We start from the raw sequence: 19,713 nt of genomic DNA, 5'->3' as shown, positions 1-19,713 counted from the left end.
CAGATTTTGCAGCCCTTCTGCACTAAAGTGAGTATAATCATTACATCTTTCTTAAAGGGGTTAAAGATGCCCATTCCTATCCCTAAACCCTCTACAACCCTCAGATATCTGCGCCCCTTTAATTCTGGCGCCTTGGGCATCCCCAATTTTAATCATCCCACCATTGGTGACTTTACCATCAACTGCCTGGGCCTTAATACTCTGCAATTGCCCCTCTAAACTTCTCCGTCTCTCTACTTTAAGATGCACCTTAAAATCTATATCTCTTTTACCAAACTTTTGATCACCTGTCCTAATTTCTCCTTGTGTGGCTTGGTGTTTACTCTCCACATGAGCAACTTGTCTGAATCACATTTACCCACCCTCTTTCCATATCCCTTCAGCCACCTAATTAATCCAATCTTGACTGTTTACATTGTGTCTGCTTCAAGCACTAACTCTGCAAGTGAATTCTACAGCTCACAACTCTGTGTGAAGAAGTTTCTCCTCATCTATGTTCTAGTTCCAAAATATATAACCTTGTATCTGTCGCCCCTTATCCTAGACCTCTGAACTACTGGAATTACTCTGCTTTTATCTCCTCCTCCAGGTACCATGCCCTAAGGGGGCGTTGGTGACCATGGACTTCCACTGGTTTAGTCTATGCTTATGCTTGGCAAAGTACTCAGTGGTTTGCCATTGCCTTTTGCAGTATGGCTGACCAAGAAAATCTCCCCACTCTTACCACCTGCCTTCAGGCGTATTGGAAGGATTTACAGGCAGATAATCAACCTGTTTGGCCACGTTATGATTACACCATCCGTGGCCATCAAGTCCTGAAGTGGAACTTCAGCGTGGAGCTTCTGGCCCAGGGGTAGGGACACTACCCACTGCGCCACAAGACCTCCTCTCTGCTTTTATCTACCCTTTTCATTTTAAACATTTCTATCTTATAACTTTGTAATCTGTGTTGTCCTAATGAAAAGAGACCAATTTTTTTAGTACTCCTGGTTACCAGTTAACTCCCATATAAACTACAAGCACAGAAAGCAGAATGGGATTTTATAGCTGCAATCAATTAGGTTAGATACCTCTCAGGCTGTCCTTCTTGGATCGTCTGGTAAGAGAGAAGAAATAAAATAAGTTGAGAATCAGGAAACAGTTGGGAAAGTCTTCTAGTCATAGTTCAGTCTGCTGTTACAAAACGTATACTGTAAAAACGATTAGACAATCAAACACAACTTAATTAGTTTGTGCAAAATAGTTTGTGACAGCAGAGAAGGTGTTGCATTCAAAATCACACACAGAAATGTTTCATGTAGTCACTGTTGTAATGTAGGGAGCACAGCAAGCTCCCGCAAACAGCAATGAGATAATGACCAGATAGTCTGTTTTAGGTGTTGATTGAGGGATAGATCTTGACACACTTCCCATCGGCATTGTTGGAGTTCTCGTCATTTTGTTTAAGCCACAATTTGTTGTTAATTTTTTTCCTTTACAAGTTCCTAATTAATAATGGAACTCCTAATGAGAACTCCTCATTATGATTGAATAATCTGGCCACTGAGTTCCTACAATTCTCTCAAAATGCTTTGATATTTTTTCTCTCAGTAACTATAATTTCTGTTGTCCAAAATAAGGTTTAAACAAATGATTTTAAATTTCAAAATATTGCATGTATTACCAAAACATGGTTAAATTTGCCTGTTAAATTGTCCTGTGTCTTCTTAGACTTATATTAAAATTTTACTTGAACAGATTAGCCTCTCCCACATGACATATTAACAGCAATGGGTTGCAGCTAACAGCATCTGACAGCCTTCAGCACCTTTGCTCCTCCCTCAATACATTCAGAATTGACAGGTATTATCAAAAGTTTAACTTACCAACTGTTTTGTGAGTTTTAAACGTTTTTATGCTTACCAAATCTCAGCACAAATGTCAACATTGGTTAAATTCCTGATCGGGATCTTGAACGGGAATGCAGGTTCAAGGCAGGGAAGCGGCAAGAGGGTGAGTTAGGGAACAGTAGGTTCAGTGAGAGGGTGGGTAGGGGAGGGGGAAGAGGCCGCAAGTCAGAGGGTTGTGCAGGGAGATACCAGAAGCTGAAGGGTTGGGCGTAAACATGTCACATGGTAATTACAGCCTCCCGCCAATTGAGACATTGGAACGTCATGACTGGTGGGAGGGTGTAATTACATTATAAGTAGGAACTGGAAATTTATATATGGGAAATAAAATAATTAATGGCTATTAAATTTGATCATTCTGGGTCCAATTGTTCCCTATGCCCTTTATGTTTGCTTTATCTGAAAGCTACAATTAATTTTGTCTCCTTGTTTTTAAATGTACCAGTATTTCATTAAAAATCATGTGTGTCTGTGTGTGTAGTATTGCATGTTTGCGATATTCCCTGATTATCACCAATATTCTTAATCAGTTTACGCCAAGGCTTCTAGTTCTCAAGTTTCAAGAATAGGCCTCCTCAAGCAAAACTTTGAAGCCTTCAGGTTGTTACCCAACAAAGCAGCGAAGGGAAAATCAACTGTTGCATTTTACAGCCACATCAGACCCGGTAAAAGCAAATGATAATGCAAAACATAAAAATGTTAACATTAAACTACCCCTGCTACCCTTAGCAACAGAAAAAGAAATTAAGCACCATGAGTGGTTAACTGTGCAGCACACAGGGCTGGATGTTTGTTTTGGGGATGGGAAACAGGAATCCGTGCTCTGAAACTGCTCACCATGAGGGTGGGGGCGGGGTGGGAGCGGGGTGACAGTGTAGGGGGGGAAACAGTTACGGACCTGAGGTTTCACGGTGGTGCCCTCTTAATCGGCATGGAGAGGGGTTCCCTATTCAATTAAGAACAGTAGGCAGGGTCTCAAAGCTAGAGGGCCAATCAGAGGACTTCCAGCTTAAGAACAGCAGCAACCTGTAGTAGAGGTTAAGTAACCGAGAGGATGCTTCAACATGGAGGCACTATTGCATCAAAAATTCAAATAAACAATAAAAAAGCAACCAGGCCACCACTGTTGAGGGGGTGTGGGGAGGAGCTGGAGAGTGCAGGGGGGCTGTTTGAGAAATCCCTCTCGAGGACTCCTGTGGCTGTACGCAGGCAGGCAAGGAGGCCCTCTAGGCCTAGCATGTTGCCTCCCCAGCCTGCCCGAGGTGCCCATCTCCAGGCAAATTAAACTGCACCCTCCCCCATAAACCCCCACACTGTCACATGGGGAAACTTGAGGCTGACTGGAAAATCCCAATCGGCCCTCCTTATATTGTCCTTAACGAGGATCTTAATGAGCCAAATTGGCTGCCTGCCTTTGGTGGAGAGGGGGGGCAGCTGTGCCAGCACCAAAGCCTCCCCTCCTCTAAAATGGCTGGCTGTGGGAATGGGCCAGGAAACCGGTATTTTTGGGCTGGGTCTGCCACCCGTCCAGACCACGATGGGACCTGAAAATTCTGCCTACTGTGTCACCAATGGTGTGGATGGAGCTTCCACATTCAGGGTTGCGAGGCAGAAAGATAATCTCTTCCAGCCCTACAATTAAATAAAAGGCCCTTATCACTTATCACCCTGGTGCTCATTGACCTAAACTGGCTCCCAGTTAAACAGTGCCTCTCATCCTTGTTTTCAAATCCCTACATGGCTTCACTCCTTCCTGTCTCTGTAATTTCTTCTAGCCCCACAACCCTCTGAGATATCTACATTCTTCCAATGCTGGCCTCATACGTATCCTGATTTTAATCACTCCACCATTGGAGGCTATGCTTTCAGCTGTCAGGGTCCTAAATTCTATAATTCCCTCTCTAAATCTCTCCACCTCCCCAACTCCCTCTTCCCCTTTAAGATGCTCCTTAAAATCTACCTCTTTGGCGAAACATTTAATCATCTGTCCTAATATCTCCTTATGTGGCTTATTTACAGGATCCAAGCCGGTTGGTGAAGTAGAAACCAAGACACAGAGCTTTTCTTTATTGAGGGAGTTTATTGACTTGTTCAGTCCCTCAGTTCTCCACCCACTCAACCCAGTGTCCTAGCTTCCCCCTGTTTATATGTGCTCAAAGCAATTAATACCCATCTCCTGTTTCTCTTAACCGTAACAATGTAATTGACATTAACAAACCTGAATGTAATTACCAAGACATTAACATGGCTCAATGTCTAATTGTGTTTGATAACACTCCTGTGAAGCACTTTGGGACATGTTGCCATGTTAAAAGCATTCTAGAAACACACGTTATTGTTGTTGCAAAGTCTGAGCTCACTCCCAACCGTGAGACATGCTGACAAGTTTGTCCTGAATCTGAGAATTCTGACCCGCCAATAATGGGCGTAAAGACAATGAGTAACCTCAGAAGCCACAGTGCCAATTCAGGAAATTTCCATTCCAGGCCTGCCTTATAACAGTTGCCAGTTTCAGTACCCAGTACTTGCCAACTCAAAGAGGATTTCCTCTTTCCAAATTAGCTGCAAGGGTTTGGCTTGACAATGAAGGAGTTAAGGTCCAACTGTCCAAGCATAGTTGTTAGATTTTTGGAAAGTGTTTGCAGAAGTCCTGTTGCTGCTCAGTCAAGTGATGAACAGTTGCAGCTTTTCATTCTTGCATGAGGTCTTCCCAGGGAACAAAGGCGATTCCTTCTGGGTTTGGGATGGTGCTTTTGTACATGAATGTCTCAGCCTGATGTCTAAGAGTGAAAATGCCTTTCTGAAGTAACTTGCTGAGCGATTTGGCTGATCAACTAAGTTACTCAAAAAGTCAATCCAGTGTGAGTGATCAGCATATTTAATAAGAAGGGAATTTGATGGCCATGGAATTGGAGGTAGTCTTCTGATTTGAGTTGAAAATTATCTCAGAGCATTTTAAGAAGGATGTGAAAGCCTTGGAGAGGGTGTAGAGGAGATTTACTAAAATGGTACCACAGCTGAGGGTCTCCAATTACGTGGAGAAACTGGGATTGTTCTCCTTGCAGCAGAGAAGGTTAAGGGGAAATTTAATGAAGATGTTCAAAATCAGGAGGCCTTTGAGCCTCTCTTGGCCTTTCTGCCCTCTCAGATGGATGTAAAATATCCCAGGACATGATTAACCTTAACAAAATAAGGGAATAAACTACAGAAAGTTTGGCAAAAATCTTCCAGAAATCACAGAATGCTGGACCGGTGCCTGGGAACTGGAAATTCAGATGTTTGAATGTGTTAAAAGATCGAGAGTGAGCCTAAATAGTGAAGTAATCCTCTCACTTTATAAATAATTGATGTAACCACACGTGGAACACTGTGTACAATTCTGGTTATCATAGGATAAAAGAAGTACATTGCAGCTATTGAAAAGATAGAGAAAAGGCAACTAAAATGATTATGGTGAAGAAGAGATTGAATTGTGAGGAAGGATTACTTAAATTGAGCATGTTCTCACTGGAGTAGAGGGTTTTGGATTTTAAAAGGACTGGATAATGGAGAGCATGACAAGACAGCCTGCCCAAAACAGTAGAATCAAAGGAATCTGCCCGTGTTTGAAGAGGGGGGTTTGGTGTTGGTGGTGAGGGGAGAGATAAGTTCAAAATGATTTTGTGGAAACAATAGCCAGGATTTTCCAGTAGCCTTCCGGACCCCGACATCCCAAGCCCACATCTGCTGAAGCGAGACCAGCTCAGTGATCTTTCCAAGGACGGACTCCAAATTGGCTGCCTCTGCACTCGCCATCCTCAGGCAGGCTCTCAATGTTATTTTTTATTCATTCACGGGATGTGGATGTCGCTGGCTGGGCCAGCATTTATTGCCCATCCCTAATTACCCTTCAGAAGGCGGTGGTGAGCTGCCTTCTTGAACCACTGCAGTCCATGTGATGTAGGTACATTCACAGTGCAGTGAGGAAGGGAGTTCCAGAATTTTGACCCAGCGACAGTGAAGGAATGGCGATATATTTCCAAATCAGGATGGTGAGTGGCTTGGAGGGGAACTTCCAGGTGGTGGTCTTCCCATCTACCTGCTGCTCTTGTCCTTCTAGATGGTAGTGGTCGTGGGTTTGGAAGATGCTGTCGAAGGAGCCTTGGTGAGTTTCTGCAGTGCATCTTGTAGATGGTACACACTGCTGCTACTGTGGGTCGGTGGTGGAGGGAGTGAACGTTTGTGGATGTGGTACCAATCAAGTGGGCTGCTTTGTCCTGGATGGTTTCAAGCTTCTTGGGTGTTGTGGGAGCTGCACTCATCCAGGCAAGTGGGGAGTATTCCATCACACTCTTGACTTGTGCCTTGTGCATGGTGGACAGGCTTTGGGGGCCAGGAGGTGAGCTATTCATCACAGATTCCTATCCTCTGACCTGTTCTTGTAGCCACAGTAATTATATGGCTGGTCCAGTTCAGTTTCTGGTCAATGGTAACCCCCCAGGATGTCGATAGTGGGGGATTCAGTGATGGTAATGCCATTGAACATCAAGGGGTGATGCTCGATTTTCTCTTTTTGGAGATGGTCATTGCCTGACACTTGTGTGATGCTGCCAGCTCAGAGGATCTGCAGTTCGAGAGCCTGGGCAGATTCCACTGAGGGAGGTGGGTACAGCTGAGGCATACTGGGGTCTGTGTGGGCACCTTAAAAGTAGGATGAAAATTTATATGAAGATTTCAAAAGGGTAGAGCCCTAGGGGGGAAACCCCTCCTGAGAAGCCTCCAGTTTTGAGCAGGGAGAGCAGCCTTTCCTTCTGGTGGCCACCACTTTAGGGCATGGAGGGACCCTCTCCCCCATCCCACAGCCTGCCACAGGCAGATCATCTTCATGAAGCAGGAAGCTGTCACATGCTGTTTAGGGGATCGGGGTGGGGGGCTTCTCCCCAAGGGTGCTGCAAAGCCACCCCAAACTGGGGCCCTCGCTTGCAAATTGGCCTCCTGCCTTCATTCAGTAGCTGCCCCTGGGAACATTCCCGAGTGGTAGGGAGCTGTCCTGATTCAGCTCCCCACTATTTTCCCAGCTTTCCCTCCTCACCTCCAAGCCTACTACTATGGAGCCAGGAAAATTCAGCCAATGTTTCAGTCAGCAAGAAGTCAATCTATGGAACAGGTGGCCTCAGGAGTGGGTGGAAGCAGTTTGAACAGAACATCATAAGAAACAGGAGTAGGCCATTCGGCCCCTCAAGCCTACCCCGCCATTCAATAAGATCATGGCTGATCTGCCCCAGGCCTCAACTCCTCTTTCATGCCAGCTCCTCATAACTCTCAACTCCCGATATTTCAAAAATCTATCTACCTCCTCTTTAAATACTTTCAGTGATTTAGCCTCCACAACTCTCTGGGGTAGAGAATTCCAGATATTCACTATCCTATGAGAGAAGAAATTCCTTCGCATCTCAATTTTAAATGAGTGGCTCCTTATTCTGTAACTACGTCCCCTAGTTCGAGATTCCTCCACTAGTGGAAACATCTTCTCAACATCTACCCTGTCAAGGCCCCTCAGAATCTTATATGTTTCAATAAGATCACCCCTCATTCTTCTAAACTCTAATGAATAAAGGCCTTACCTGTTTAGCTGTTCTTGATAAGTCAACCCCTTCATCCCAGGAATCAGCCTAGTGAATCTCTTTTGAACTGCCTCCAATGCCAGTTATGTCCTTTCTTAAATACAGGGACCAAATCTGTACACAGTTCTCCAGGTGCAGCCTTACCAATATCCTGTACAGTTGTAACAAGACTTCCCTATTTTTAAACTCCAACCCCCTAGCAATATAGGCCAAAATTTCATTTGCCTTCTTAATTACTTGCCGCATCTGCATGCTAACCTTTTGTGTTTCATGCACAAGAACACTCAGATCCCTCTTTGCTGCACTTTTTTGGAGTCTCAATCCATTTAAATATTAGTCTTCCTACCAAAGTGCATGACCTCACACTTTCCTATGTTAAACTCCATCTGCCGAGTTTTTGCCCACTCCTCAACCTGTCTATTCCCCTTGCACAGTCCTTATATCCTCATCACAACATACCCTCCAACCTATTTTTGCATTGTCAGTAAATTTGGATACATTACCCTCTGCCCCCTCCTCCAAGTCATTAAGATAGATAGTAAATAATTGAGACCCTAGGACTGATCCTTGTGGCAGTCCACTAGTTACGTCTTTCCAACCTGAAAAAGACATATTAATCCCGACTCTCTGTCTTCTGCGTGTTAACCAATCCTCAATACTGTGAGCTCCTACCTTGTGCAATAACCTTTTATGTGGCACCTTATCAAATGCTTTCTGGAAATCCAAATACACATCTACCAGTTCCCCTTTATCAACTCTGCTTGTTATATCCTCAAAGAACTCTAACAAATTTGTCAAACATGATTTCCCTTTCACAAAACCATGTTGATTCTGTTTGTGTTAATCTTTTCTAAGTGTCCTGCTATTTCTTCCTTAATAATGGACTCTAGCATTTCCCCAATGACAGATGTTTGGCTGATTGGCCTAGTTTCCTGCTTTTTGTCTCCCTCTTTTCTTGAACAGGGGTGTCATGTTAACGGTTTTCCAAACCGCTGGGACCCTCTCGGAATCCAGTGAGTTCTGGAATTTTTCGACCAATGCCTCCACTATCTCTGCAGCCACTTCCTTTAAAACCCTTGGATGCAGGCCATCAGGGCCTGGCAACTTGTCTGCCTTTAGTCCCATTAATTGTCTGATACTTTGTCCCTCATGATAGAGACCGTTACAAGATCTTTCCTCCCATTAACTCCTCGCCTATCTGATATCTTTGGGATGTTTACAGTGTCCTCCACCGTGAAGACCGCTGCAAAATATCGGTTTAAATTATCTGCCATTTCCCTGTTTCCCGTTATCAATTCTCCAGTCGCATCCTCCAAGGGTCCCATGCTCACTTTAGCCACTCTCTTTATATACCCGCAGAATCTCTTGCTGTTTGTTTTTATATTTCTTGCCAATTTACTTTCATAATCAATTTTCTCCCTCTTTATTAGCTTTTTAGTCATCAACTGCTGGTTCCCAAAAAAAAATCCTCATTCTCTGGCCTACCACTAGTTTTTGCCACTTTGTATGCCTTAGTTTTTGTTTGGATAATCTCCTTGACCAGCTTTGTTGATCATGGGTGGTCCATCCTTCTTACTGAGTCCTCCTTTTTGACCGGGATAAATTTTTGCTGAACGTTATGAAATGCCTGCTCAACGTCTGCCACTGCTCATCCACCGACCTTCCCCTTAGTCTATTTTCCCAGCCAGCTTTAGACAACTTCTTCCCCTTGCTATTCCTTATTTCTACCCAAACTAATTCCATATCACGATCTATTGCACCTAAATCACTACTCACCACCGCACTGATACCTTCCTTTATTAACAAAGCTACCCCACCTCCTTTTCCTTTTTGCCTATTTTCCAGAACATCAAAAACACTTGAATATTGAGTTCCCAGCCTTGGTCACCCTGCAACCATGTCTCTGTAATAGCTATCAAGTCATATTCATTTATTTCTATTTGTGCTGTCAACTCATCTATCTTGTTACAAATGCTGCATGTCTTCAGATAAAGAGCCTTAAGTTTTGACTTTTTACCATAATTACTGTCGTGAAGCTATTAATGTATATATTATTGGAAAATATTTTTCTTTTAAAATAGTGGTCTATGGGTGTGTCTTAACTGGATTAAAGCCAGCTAGTCTGGGTGCTTTGATGTGTTCTAGTTTTGAGATGTAAGAGAGATAGTGTGCATTTGCATTTTTTGAACAGAGCATTCAAGAAGTGGGGTGAAAACTGACCCGCCTATCTAGCAGATACCAAGCCATATGTTTATATTACTAATAAAATTAGTACTATGAAAGGGGTTTTATTGTTCGAGAGGTTTAGTTCAGAGGTTGGTGATACAATGAGAATTTACATTCAATGGGGGCGGTAGGAATAACTTCAGCAGTTTTGTGTGTGCAGGGCAGAGGCAATGTGAGATCATAAGGCAATTGTAAGCCTCCAACTGTCTCCACAGGAGCCAAAGTGAAAAGAACCACATTTTGAATTCATAAGGTAAAAATGCTTTGCCTGGTGTCTGGTTAAGTCTGTGGGTTTCTATTGCCTGACTGGAAATTAGTTTGGGAATTTGTTAAAAGTTATGATCGTAGTAATTTGTAGCCATGTGTATATTTAACTTGTGAAAATTAATAAAATGTTTCATTTAGCTTAATATAAAACCTCTCGAGAACTGGTGGTATAATTCCTGAATTTAGAGTTGCATCTCAAACATAACACTTAAAATTATAGGTTATGACAGTTGTTTAAAGTTTCCCTCTGGGATTTTTTTTAAATAACTCAGCAGTACCAACTGCATGGTCATAAAAATTACTCATTCTAGTTCTAATTTCTGCTGCGTTCTTCTGCTTACATTTTCTGCCCCTTCCTGTCACACTTTGATTATTGTTTGCCTCTTCACTACCCTGCACCTCTGCTCTCTCGTTTCTTTTTGATTTTTTAAACTTCCCTTCAATTGAACCCTCCCCCGCTCCAATTAGTTTAAAGTCCTATCTACAACCCTAGTTATACGATTCGCCAGGACACTGGTCCCAGCATGGCTCAAATGAAGCCCGTCCCAATGGAACAGCTCTCTCCTTCCCCAGCACTGGTGCCAGTGCCCCATGAATCGGAACCCATTTCTCCCACACCAATCTTTCAGCCACGCATTTACCTCTCTAATCTTATTTACGCCAACTTTCATGTGGCTCAGGTAGTAATCCGGAGATTATTACCTTTGTGGTTCTGCTTCATTCAAATGCTAGTTAGGTAGATTTCTTTCAGAAAATAATATTTTGGATTACAGCATGAGAGTAATTTGAGGCATGAAATGGTCACCATAATGTGCTTGAGAGGAGCAGGTGACTTTGGATCTGTGGTTCCCAAAACTCCATCACTGGAGCTCCCCAATGGCAATGCCTCTGAATGGCCAACAGCTCTCAGTGGGCAGGACTTTCTGCCCCTGGGGTCCTTGATCCTGGGGAAGGCAGCGGCTGGTCAGTTAAGTGCCTGGGTGGCGCTTAATTCAACAGCTTTCCCTAAAAGAAGCGACATGAGTCTCTTGCCATCTGGTGTGACACCTCCATTAATACCACCCCTCATGTCTTGGTCTGTTGTTAGCAATTAATCTCTACCAATTAGTCTATGATTAGTCAATAACTCCATTATTATTGTATCATGCAACCACAGTATCAGGATAGTAAAAAGTGAACTAAATAGACCTTAGCCATCTTCAGATAGCATTCTCTACATTTCTATACTCTGACTATTTATCTCACCGCTGTTTGTGAGATCTTGCTCAAAGCAAATTGGTTGCCACATTAACTATAACAGTGATTGTACTTCAAATTAATTTAACTGTGTAGTGCCTTAGGAAATCTGACATCATGAAAGGCAAAACATTAATTGAAGCAACATAAAAATATTATTGACACAAAATGATACAGGACTCAGAGGGCACATTCTTCCTTTTCAGATAACAGTCTAATTCCCTTTTGAATGCTTCGATTGAAACTGCCTCCACCCCACACTCAGGCAGTGCATTCCAGACCTTAACCACTCGCTGTGTGAAAAAGTTTTTTCTCATAACACTTTTGCTTCTTTTGCTAATTATTTTAAAATCTGTGCTCTTGTGTTCTTGATCCTTTCACAGAGTATCTACTCTTTCCAGACCCCTCATGACTTTTGAATACATCTGTCAAATCTCTCAGCCTTCTCTTCTCCAAGGGAAACGGTCCTAACTTCTTCAATCTATCTTCATAACTGAAGCACCTTATCTCTGGAACCGCTCTCTCAAATACCTTCATATCCTTCGTACAGTGTGGCTCCCAGAACTGGACGCAATATTCCAGCTGAGGCCAAACTAGTTCATCATAACATCCTTGCTCTTGCTTTCTCCTCCATCTTGACCCTTTTTTAATCAAATTTTTCTTTCCCACCCCCACCATCCCAGGGCCATCTGTCATTAGTTCTTGTGTTGCTTTCACAGAGCACTGACACTTGTTCTGCTATTAATACATTCTGCTATCTTCCCTTTATGCCACTATCAGCAACTCCTTTAGTTTTTAACACTACTATTAACACTCCCTTTGTCTTGTGTCCATGACATCTTTGTCAATCTCTCCTGAACTCCCACCTATCCCTGACCTTCTATTTTGCTCCACCTGCTCCACTTCCTCTTAAACAGTATAAAATCCTTCACATTTCTACCTCCCTTCAGCTCTGGAGTCATGTGGGCTCGAAACGTTAACTCTGTTTCTCTCTGCACAGATGCTGCCAGACCTGCTGAGTTTTTCCAGCATTTTCTGTTTTTACTCCTTGCTTTTTCTATGCCCCTATTAATAAAGCCTAGGATACTGTATGTGTTATTAACCATGCTCTCAATCTGTCCTGCCACCTTCAATGATTTATGCACATATTCACCCAGGTCCCTCTGCTCATGCGCCCCCTTTAGAATTGTAACCTTTATTTTATATTACCTCTCCATGTTCTTCCTACCAAAATGAATCACTTCACATTTCTCCACATTGAACCTCATCTGCCACCTGCCACCAAATTCAACTTGTCAATGTCCTTTTGAAGCTCTACACTATTCTCCTCAAAGTTCACAATGCTTTCAAGTTTTATATCATCTGCAAATTTTGTAATTGTGCCCTGTACACCAAGGTCTAGGTCATTAATATAACAGGAAAAACAGGGGTCCTAACACTGACCCCTGGGGAACTTCACTACAAACCTTCCTCCAGTCTGAAAAACATCCACTAACCATTACTCTCTGTGCCCTGTCACTCAGCCAATTTTATATCCATGTTGCTACTGTCCCTTTTATTCCATGAGCTCCAACTTTGCTCGCAAGTCTGTTGTGCAGCATTGTATCAAAAAAAACTCAATGCCTTTAAATTTCTAAATGGTTAATCTCTTATAAAAACAAATTTCTACTGAGATCCCACATCAAAGACAACTAATTCTTTAATAGTGTCTTTAAACTGTCACTCAAACTGTGAGCTCAGAATCTCTTGCTGGGATGTGTTGCCTTTGAAACTCAGCCAAGCCTTCACCAAGAAAAATAATAGCCCTTGGGGAAATGCCAACAAAGAACTCTATTGAAGTCATACAACCAAATGCTACTGTTTTTGATAACCTGCAACAGATAGCATGTCAACCAAAGCAGTCCAGCAGAGGTTTGTTTCACTCTCAGTGACAGCTGTACCCTGTTTTTTTAAGGTTTAAAGAGTCGAGTATTTAAAAAAAACTTCTGATCATTACAGTTATACAGAACTTAACTGCCTTTCAAGAGCATTTAGGGCTACTGTAGTGACTCCCACTCTGTGGGTTATGGCCCTTGCAATAGTAAAGCTCAACACTAAGTTCAAATGGCCCAGCTGAGTTTGGGTTTCCTGCCTGTGTAAGTCATGCCCTATCCCCTTTTCTCTACTGGCAAAAATTGGATCTGTTGGAAATGGGGGCATGGCTTCCACATCTGCGCCCCACTGCCATTTTTAAAGGTCTGCAGAGTTTTCCCGAATCTGTGAAGGTCCGGCCTTTAGAGAACAAACTCTAGTCATTATCACATTGTTGTTTTTTGGAGCTTGCTGTGCGTAAGTTGGCTGCCACGTTTTCTACATTATAACCACACTTCAGAGGTGCTTCATTGGCTATAAAGCCAATGGGTAGACAGTGGCATAGTGGACTAGTAATCCAGAGGCCCAGGCTAGTGACCTGGGGCATGGGTTCAAATCCTACCACAGCAGCTGGCGGAATTTAAATTCAATTAATAAAATCTGGAATTGAAAGCTAGTCTCAGTGGTGGTGACCATGACAGCTATCATCAATTCTCGTAAAAACCCATCTGGCTCACTAATGCCCTTTAGGGGGGGAAATCTGCTGTCCTTACCTGGTCTGGCCTACATGTGACTCCAGACCCACAGTAATGTGGCTGACTCTGAAATGGCCTAGCAAGGCACTCAGGTAAGGGAAATTATGGATGGGCATCAAATACTGGCCTTGCCAGTGACGCCCACATCCCATGAAAGAATAAATAAAAGTGCGTTGGGATTTCTTGAAAGGCACTACAGAAATGCAAGTTCTTTCTTTCCTTGCCCCAAAAGATGCCTCTACATGAAACATTTCCAGTGGTATAACATCTTATAATTTAACAACTCTCTGTGTAAAGGAGGTTGACTGCGAGGGGCCTTTATCTCAGGCCAGATAAATTGGTCAGATCCCATCCAGATTCCATCTGGAGTAACTGCATGCAGTTTTGACACTGCAACTCAGGAAGGATAGACTGGCCTTTGGAGGAGGTGCAGTATAAATTTACCAGAATAATACGAGGGCTTAAAGGATTGGACAGGTTGCAATAAATTGGTATTCTATTCTCTCGAGGAGTTTAGGAGACTGAGGGACGACGTGATCAAGATTTTTAAAATGACAGAAGGATTTCGTAAGATAGTTACAGAGAAACAATTTCCTCTGATGGGGAATCAAGAGCAAGGGCACATAATCTAAAATTAGAGCTAGGCCGTTCAGGAGTGAAATCAGGAAGCACTTTTCCACACAAAGGTTAGTGGAAATCGAGAACTCTCTTCCCCCAAAAGGCTATGGATGCTGGGGTTCAGTTGGAGCTTTCAGGACTGAGGTATCGGGGATATGGAGCAACAACTGATAAATGGAGTTATGAGACAGATTAAGCATCACTTTCTTGAATGGTGACCATCCTTGATGGGCTGAATGGCCTCCCATTCTTTTGCTCCTATGAAAATAAACTTATCCTAATCTCTAATTCCCCTTTCTCTTAACGGCAATTATAATTGATTGAATCACTTCAAAAACAACTCAATTGAATCTCCTCTTACTCTCTGTGCTCCTGTGGCAACAGTCCCATTATCTCAAGTCTCTCCTCATAACCACAATTTTTCACCCTTCACATGAACTCAGTGAATCTGCGCTATATGTTATGTATAGTTTTAATACCTTTTGTATACCAGGAGGTCCCAAAGCTGAACAAAACAATCTTAACAGTAGCTTTTGTAATATGGTGCGCAGTGATGCCTCATTGATGAGAAGGTCTTGTGTGTTTGAACATGAACCCTTTATTGGTACCCTTTAACTATTTAAAGATCCCAGGTTATTGTCATGCATGGTGCTGCTCACTATGCAGGCTAAGCTGCTTCTAGAGTGTTACCTCTAGACTGTTCTCTTAGTCTATGACCATGTGACTCCATACATCATACTTGGGTGGTGCTATTCTCCAGTCCCATGTTAACCTTTGCTCTGCCGAGCACCTTTACATTACAATGGCATGCAAGCACATACAACAACATACAACAGTGAGATAAAAGCAAAATACTGCAGATGCTGGAAATCTGAAATAAAAACAGAAAATGGTGGAAAAACTCAGCAGGTCTGGCAACATCTGTGGAGAGAGAAACAGATAATGTTTTGAGTTTGTATGACTCTTCTTCAGAGCTGAAGAAGAGTCATATGGACTCAAAACATTGACTCTGTTTCTCTCCATAGATGCTGCTAGACCTGCTGAGTTTTCCTACCCTTTTCTGTATTTGTATCATACAATAGTGGCCTGACTGATGCATTATCCAACTTCTCAGATTGGCCCCTATTTGTTCCTATTTATGAAATCCCAAATTTTTGTTGTCCAAACTCTTTGCATCTCCCTTACTGTGTACGTGGCCAATCCCAATCATGAAATTGTCACGTCTATATGCCCATCCTGTTTACGAACATACAAATGCTCGATTGAAACATATAAGATCCTAAGGGGTCTCGAAAGGGTGGATGTGGAAAGGATGTTTCCTCTTGTGGGAGAATCTAGAACTAGGCGGTCATTGTTTAAAAATAAGAGGTCACTCATTTAAGACAGAGGTGAGGAGAAATATTTTCTCTCAGGGGGTCATGAGTCTTTGGAATGCTCTTCCTTAAAATGGTGGTGGATGTAGCAGAATCTTTGAATATTTTTAGGAGGGCGAGCTTGATAGATTCTTGATAAGCAAGGGGGTGAAAGGTTATTGGGGTAGACTGGAATGCGGAGTTGAGGTTACAATCAGATCAGCCATGATCTTATTGAGTGGGAGAGCAGGCTCGAGGGGCCGAGTGGCCTACTCCTGCTCCTAATTTGCATGTTTGTATGTAGGTATGTTTTTCATCACAAATTGATGGTATCATGACGTAGTTGCAGTGAATGTAACCAGTGACCATCTCATTCCAACTGGGTTTACAGGGAAGCAGGCAGCATAAAGATATATTTGAGTGGGTGTTGTACTTAGGCCACGCAACTGAGTCCCACCCTATAAGGTTAAAAAAAAAGCTCTTTGGATTTCTATTGAGACAATAACACCATTTAAGCATTAGTTGCCATGGAATATATTTTGTCATGTTTATGAACAATAGCACAGTGACACAATCATTGGTGCAATTTATACTGCTTTTGAACTTTTTATTCATTCTCTGAGTGTGGCAAGGCCAGCATTTATTGTCCACCCCTAACCGGTTTGCTATGACTAAGTTACTTGTTAGACCAAAAAAGAAACCAGTTAAATATATACATATGTTATATGCTACATGTTATATGTCAACCACATATAGGCCAGACTGGGTAAGGGGGGCAGGTTTCCTTCCCTAAAGGGCAACAGGGAACCAGTTGGGCAGTTTACCATAATCTGACAGCTTCACTGATCACTGTTACTGGCCAACTTCTTATTTCCAGATTTCTTTTTATATTCGTTCATGGGATGTGGACTAGGCCAGCATTTATTGCCCATCCCTAAGAGTCAACCACATTGCTATGGGTCTGGAGTCACATGTAGGCCAGGCCAGATAAGGTTGGCAGATTTCTGTCCCTAAAGGACATTAGTGAACTGGATGGGTTTTTACGACAATTGGCAATGGTTTCATGGTCATCATCCGACTTTTAATTCCAGATTTTTATTGAATTGAAATTTTACCATCTGCCGTGGTGGGATTCGAACCCAGGTCCCCAGAGCATTATCCAGGGCCTCTGGAATACTAGTCCAGTGTCAATACCACTATGCCACTGCCTCCCCTAAATGTAAATTTAAATTCTCAATTTAGAATTTAATCTCACATGATTAGCCTAGTAAAATAACAATAGCATCACACCCTGGTTTTTATTATGTTTGAAATAAAAATGATACAAATCAGAAAATAACATGTGAAAGATATAAAGTGACAAAACACTGGAAACACACAACAAATCTGTAAGGATTTTGGGTTAAAATCCCTTTATCTACCTCAGGCTTCGAGCTTTTGGGGTTTTTCTTTCTAATCCGCACTGTGGAAGCGCGCGCTGTCGATGTTAAATGGGGTGTCAACTGTAACCTTCCATTTTCCCTGGCTTTTGAGTAAAGAGGTTTGTCTCAGGCTCTGAACCTGAATCACAGACCCCTCAAAGAGAGCCCAACACGACTAAGGGCATGCTGCCCCTTCAGAGGTGCCATCTTTTGGAAGGGACATTAAACATAAGCCCGGACTGTAGTTCTCCCAGTGTCCTGGGTAGCATTAATCACTCAACCAACATGACTAAAACAGATTTTCTGGCAATGTATCACTTTGCGTTTTGTGGGAGCTTGCTGTGTGCTGTTCGGTTGCCGGGTTTCCTATATTAAAACAATGACACTATTTCAAAAGTGTTTCATTGACTGTGAAGCACTTTATGACATCTTGAGGTGATAAAAGATGCTTCATAGAAATGAAAGTTCTTCTTTTCTTTCTTCAGAACACCACCAACTAATGCCACAGTCTTTCTGCTTTGATATTCTGTGAATCTTGATCGTCCTGTTGATCTTGTTTACCTCATAAAATGCACTGCAAGCGCAGAGTCAACCAGAGTTCAACTGAAGATAAGGCTGTGGTAATTTGAATTGAGGTAAATAGGTTGTAAATGCCTTGCACACCCTTTTAGAACAATAATCCTACTGTCCCACAAACTGAAGTGTCAGGTTGAGTGGCAGTGTGTAACAGAGAATACCCATTCAGCTGCTTGTAAGAATTTTTCCCTGTCTTCCATTTTCTTAACTTCAATCGGGTGCATTGTAAAGAGTAACCATATTAATATCAACCATTTTACACCAATATCCAAACTCCAAATTACCCCAATGAGTTGTTAGCAGATACACCAAGAAATGAGTAAAAACTTGCATTGATGTAGCACCTCTCATGACGTCCTAAAGTACTTTACAGCTAATGAAGTACTTTTGAAATGTAGTAAGGTGGTGGATGGAGTACTAATCAAGCGGGCTGCTTAGTCCTGAACCATGTGCCCATGGAATACAATGAGAATTTACCCAGAATCCTTGCAATTGCCTTCAGTCTAGCCTTATAGACAAGATCATCGGCATTAACAAGACCCCCATAATCATATTTTAATTACCCATTAATCATTTAGTAACAAATGGAAACACATCATTTCTTATAGCTTCCTGAGTACTAGGCCTTGCAGACCAGGATGATCCCAAGACAGCTTTGGCCTCTGCTGATCGGATCTCAGCTGGTTTAGTAATAGAAGTGCTCCAATTAGTTTCAATACTTCTGGATTGGGGAGAGGAAAATCAGCTTGGGTCCCTACACTGATCATCAAGCCCTAACGAAAATGGGGCATCAGATAACAATGGGGTTGGGCTGGAAAATTCCATTCCCCACTGTCTAACAGACCATTGAGTCCCACTGTTAAAGCTCACATCCAATTGAACTGTCAACTGGCTGAGGTAGCAGAAAATACTAGATAGTCAAGGAACCACATTGCAGCAAAGAATAACACATTCTGGGTGGCCCAGGAATGGACAGTATTTGCATGTTGCAGAGGCGATAATTGAGGAAAATCAAATTTGGTCACAAAGTGGGAACACAGATAAGTCAGAGGCCCCTTCTATGTGTAAACCGGTAAATGCCTGAAAATTGTTTATCTTTTGCTATTAGAAAGTTAAACGCAGTGATAAAGTATGAAAATATAAAGTAGCTGTGTATTTTACCTGCTGAAGATTATCCAATAAACCAAACTTGCAGTCAACTCCTCGCCTTGCCCATAGAGGAGTGTCTTTCTCTGTATGGGGGGTGATCTCTGCACCCCCAACATGATCACTCTTTTGCTGGTTTACAGCCAACAGGCCTTCCGCACTTTGCACAGCGTCTTCTTGTTGCTGTAGTTGTGCTGGAGTCTCCTTACTTAAAGGTCTTTGGCCATCTAAGGATGGATCAGATGCAGGATGTGGACTCTGTAAGTTATCTGATGGCACAGAGGAGTCACTGTCAGAGGTGTGCTCTTCAGTGTCTTTGAATCGCCTCCCCACCCTCCTGAGTTCCTGCGAAGCTGATGGCACCAACATGTTTCTCCCCATCCTCCGAAGAGATGGAGACAAGGAGACCCTGGCAGGAGCTAACCTGTCAAATTGAAAGCGGGGACTTTGGGAAATCTCTAGGTCCGGGGAGCAGGAATATTTAAAGGTGGGCAGTGGTTTTTTGTGTACCAAACTTTTGATGCATTCACCCTCTTTGTCTTCCATTTGAAATGGACTTGTCTGGACTTCAGTGTCATGCTTCCAGGCACAAAGATTCTCTTTCAAACAATTATTTTCTTCAACGGTATCTTCATCGCCATCTAAATCCACCACTTCACCACCTTGGTCCCCCATTTCCAGGTAGGCCCCAGCATGCTGGTTTTGCACATTGACATCCATGAAATATCGCTTTTTGAGCCTAACCTATTCAAAAAGGAAAATAGATGTACTTT

General features: G+C 42.6%; 1 protein-coding gene across 3 annotated transcripts in view; it reads right to left on the bottom strand.

The window, feature by feature from the left end:
- The window catches only part of plekhg7 (pleckstrin homology domain containing, family G (with RhoGef domain) member 7), an 85,635-nt gene that overhangs the window by 47,172 nt on the left and 18,750 nt on the right, over positions 1-19,713 (bottom strand). For all 3 annotated transcript variants that reach the window (XM_078553669.1, XM_078553668.1, XM_078553670.1), the window contains exons 2-3: positions 18,956-19,684; positions 1,071-1,096 (exon numbers count right to left, since the gene is read on the bottom strand). In XM_078553669.1, coding sequence (XP_078409795.1) covers positions 1,071-1,096; positions 18,956-19,660 — 731 coding nt within the window. In that variant the 5' untranslated portion in view covers positions 19,661-19,684. The remainder of the gene's footprint in view (positions 1-1,070; positions 1,097-18,955; positions 19,685-19,713) is intronic.

This window comes from Cetorhinus maximus, chromosome 12 (genome assembly GCF_964194155.1).
Source record: "Cetorhinus maximus chromosome 12, sCetMax3.hap1.1, whole genome shotgun sequence".
Classification (NCBI taxonomy): domain Eukaryota; kingdom Metazoa; phylum Chordata; class Chondrichthyes; order Lamniformes; family Cetorhinidae; genus Cetorhinus; species Cetorhinus maximus.
Note: the sequence above shows the minus strand (reverse complement) of the source record. Positions and strands in the feature narration are given on the sequence as shown.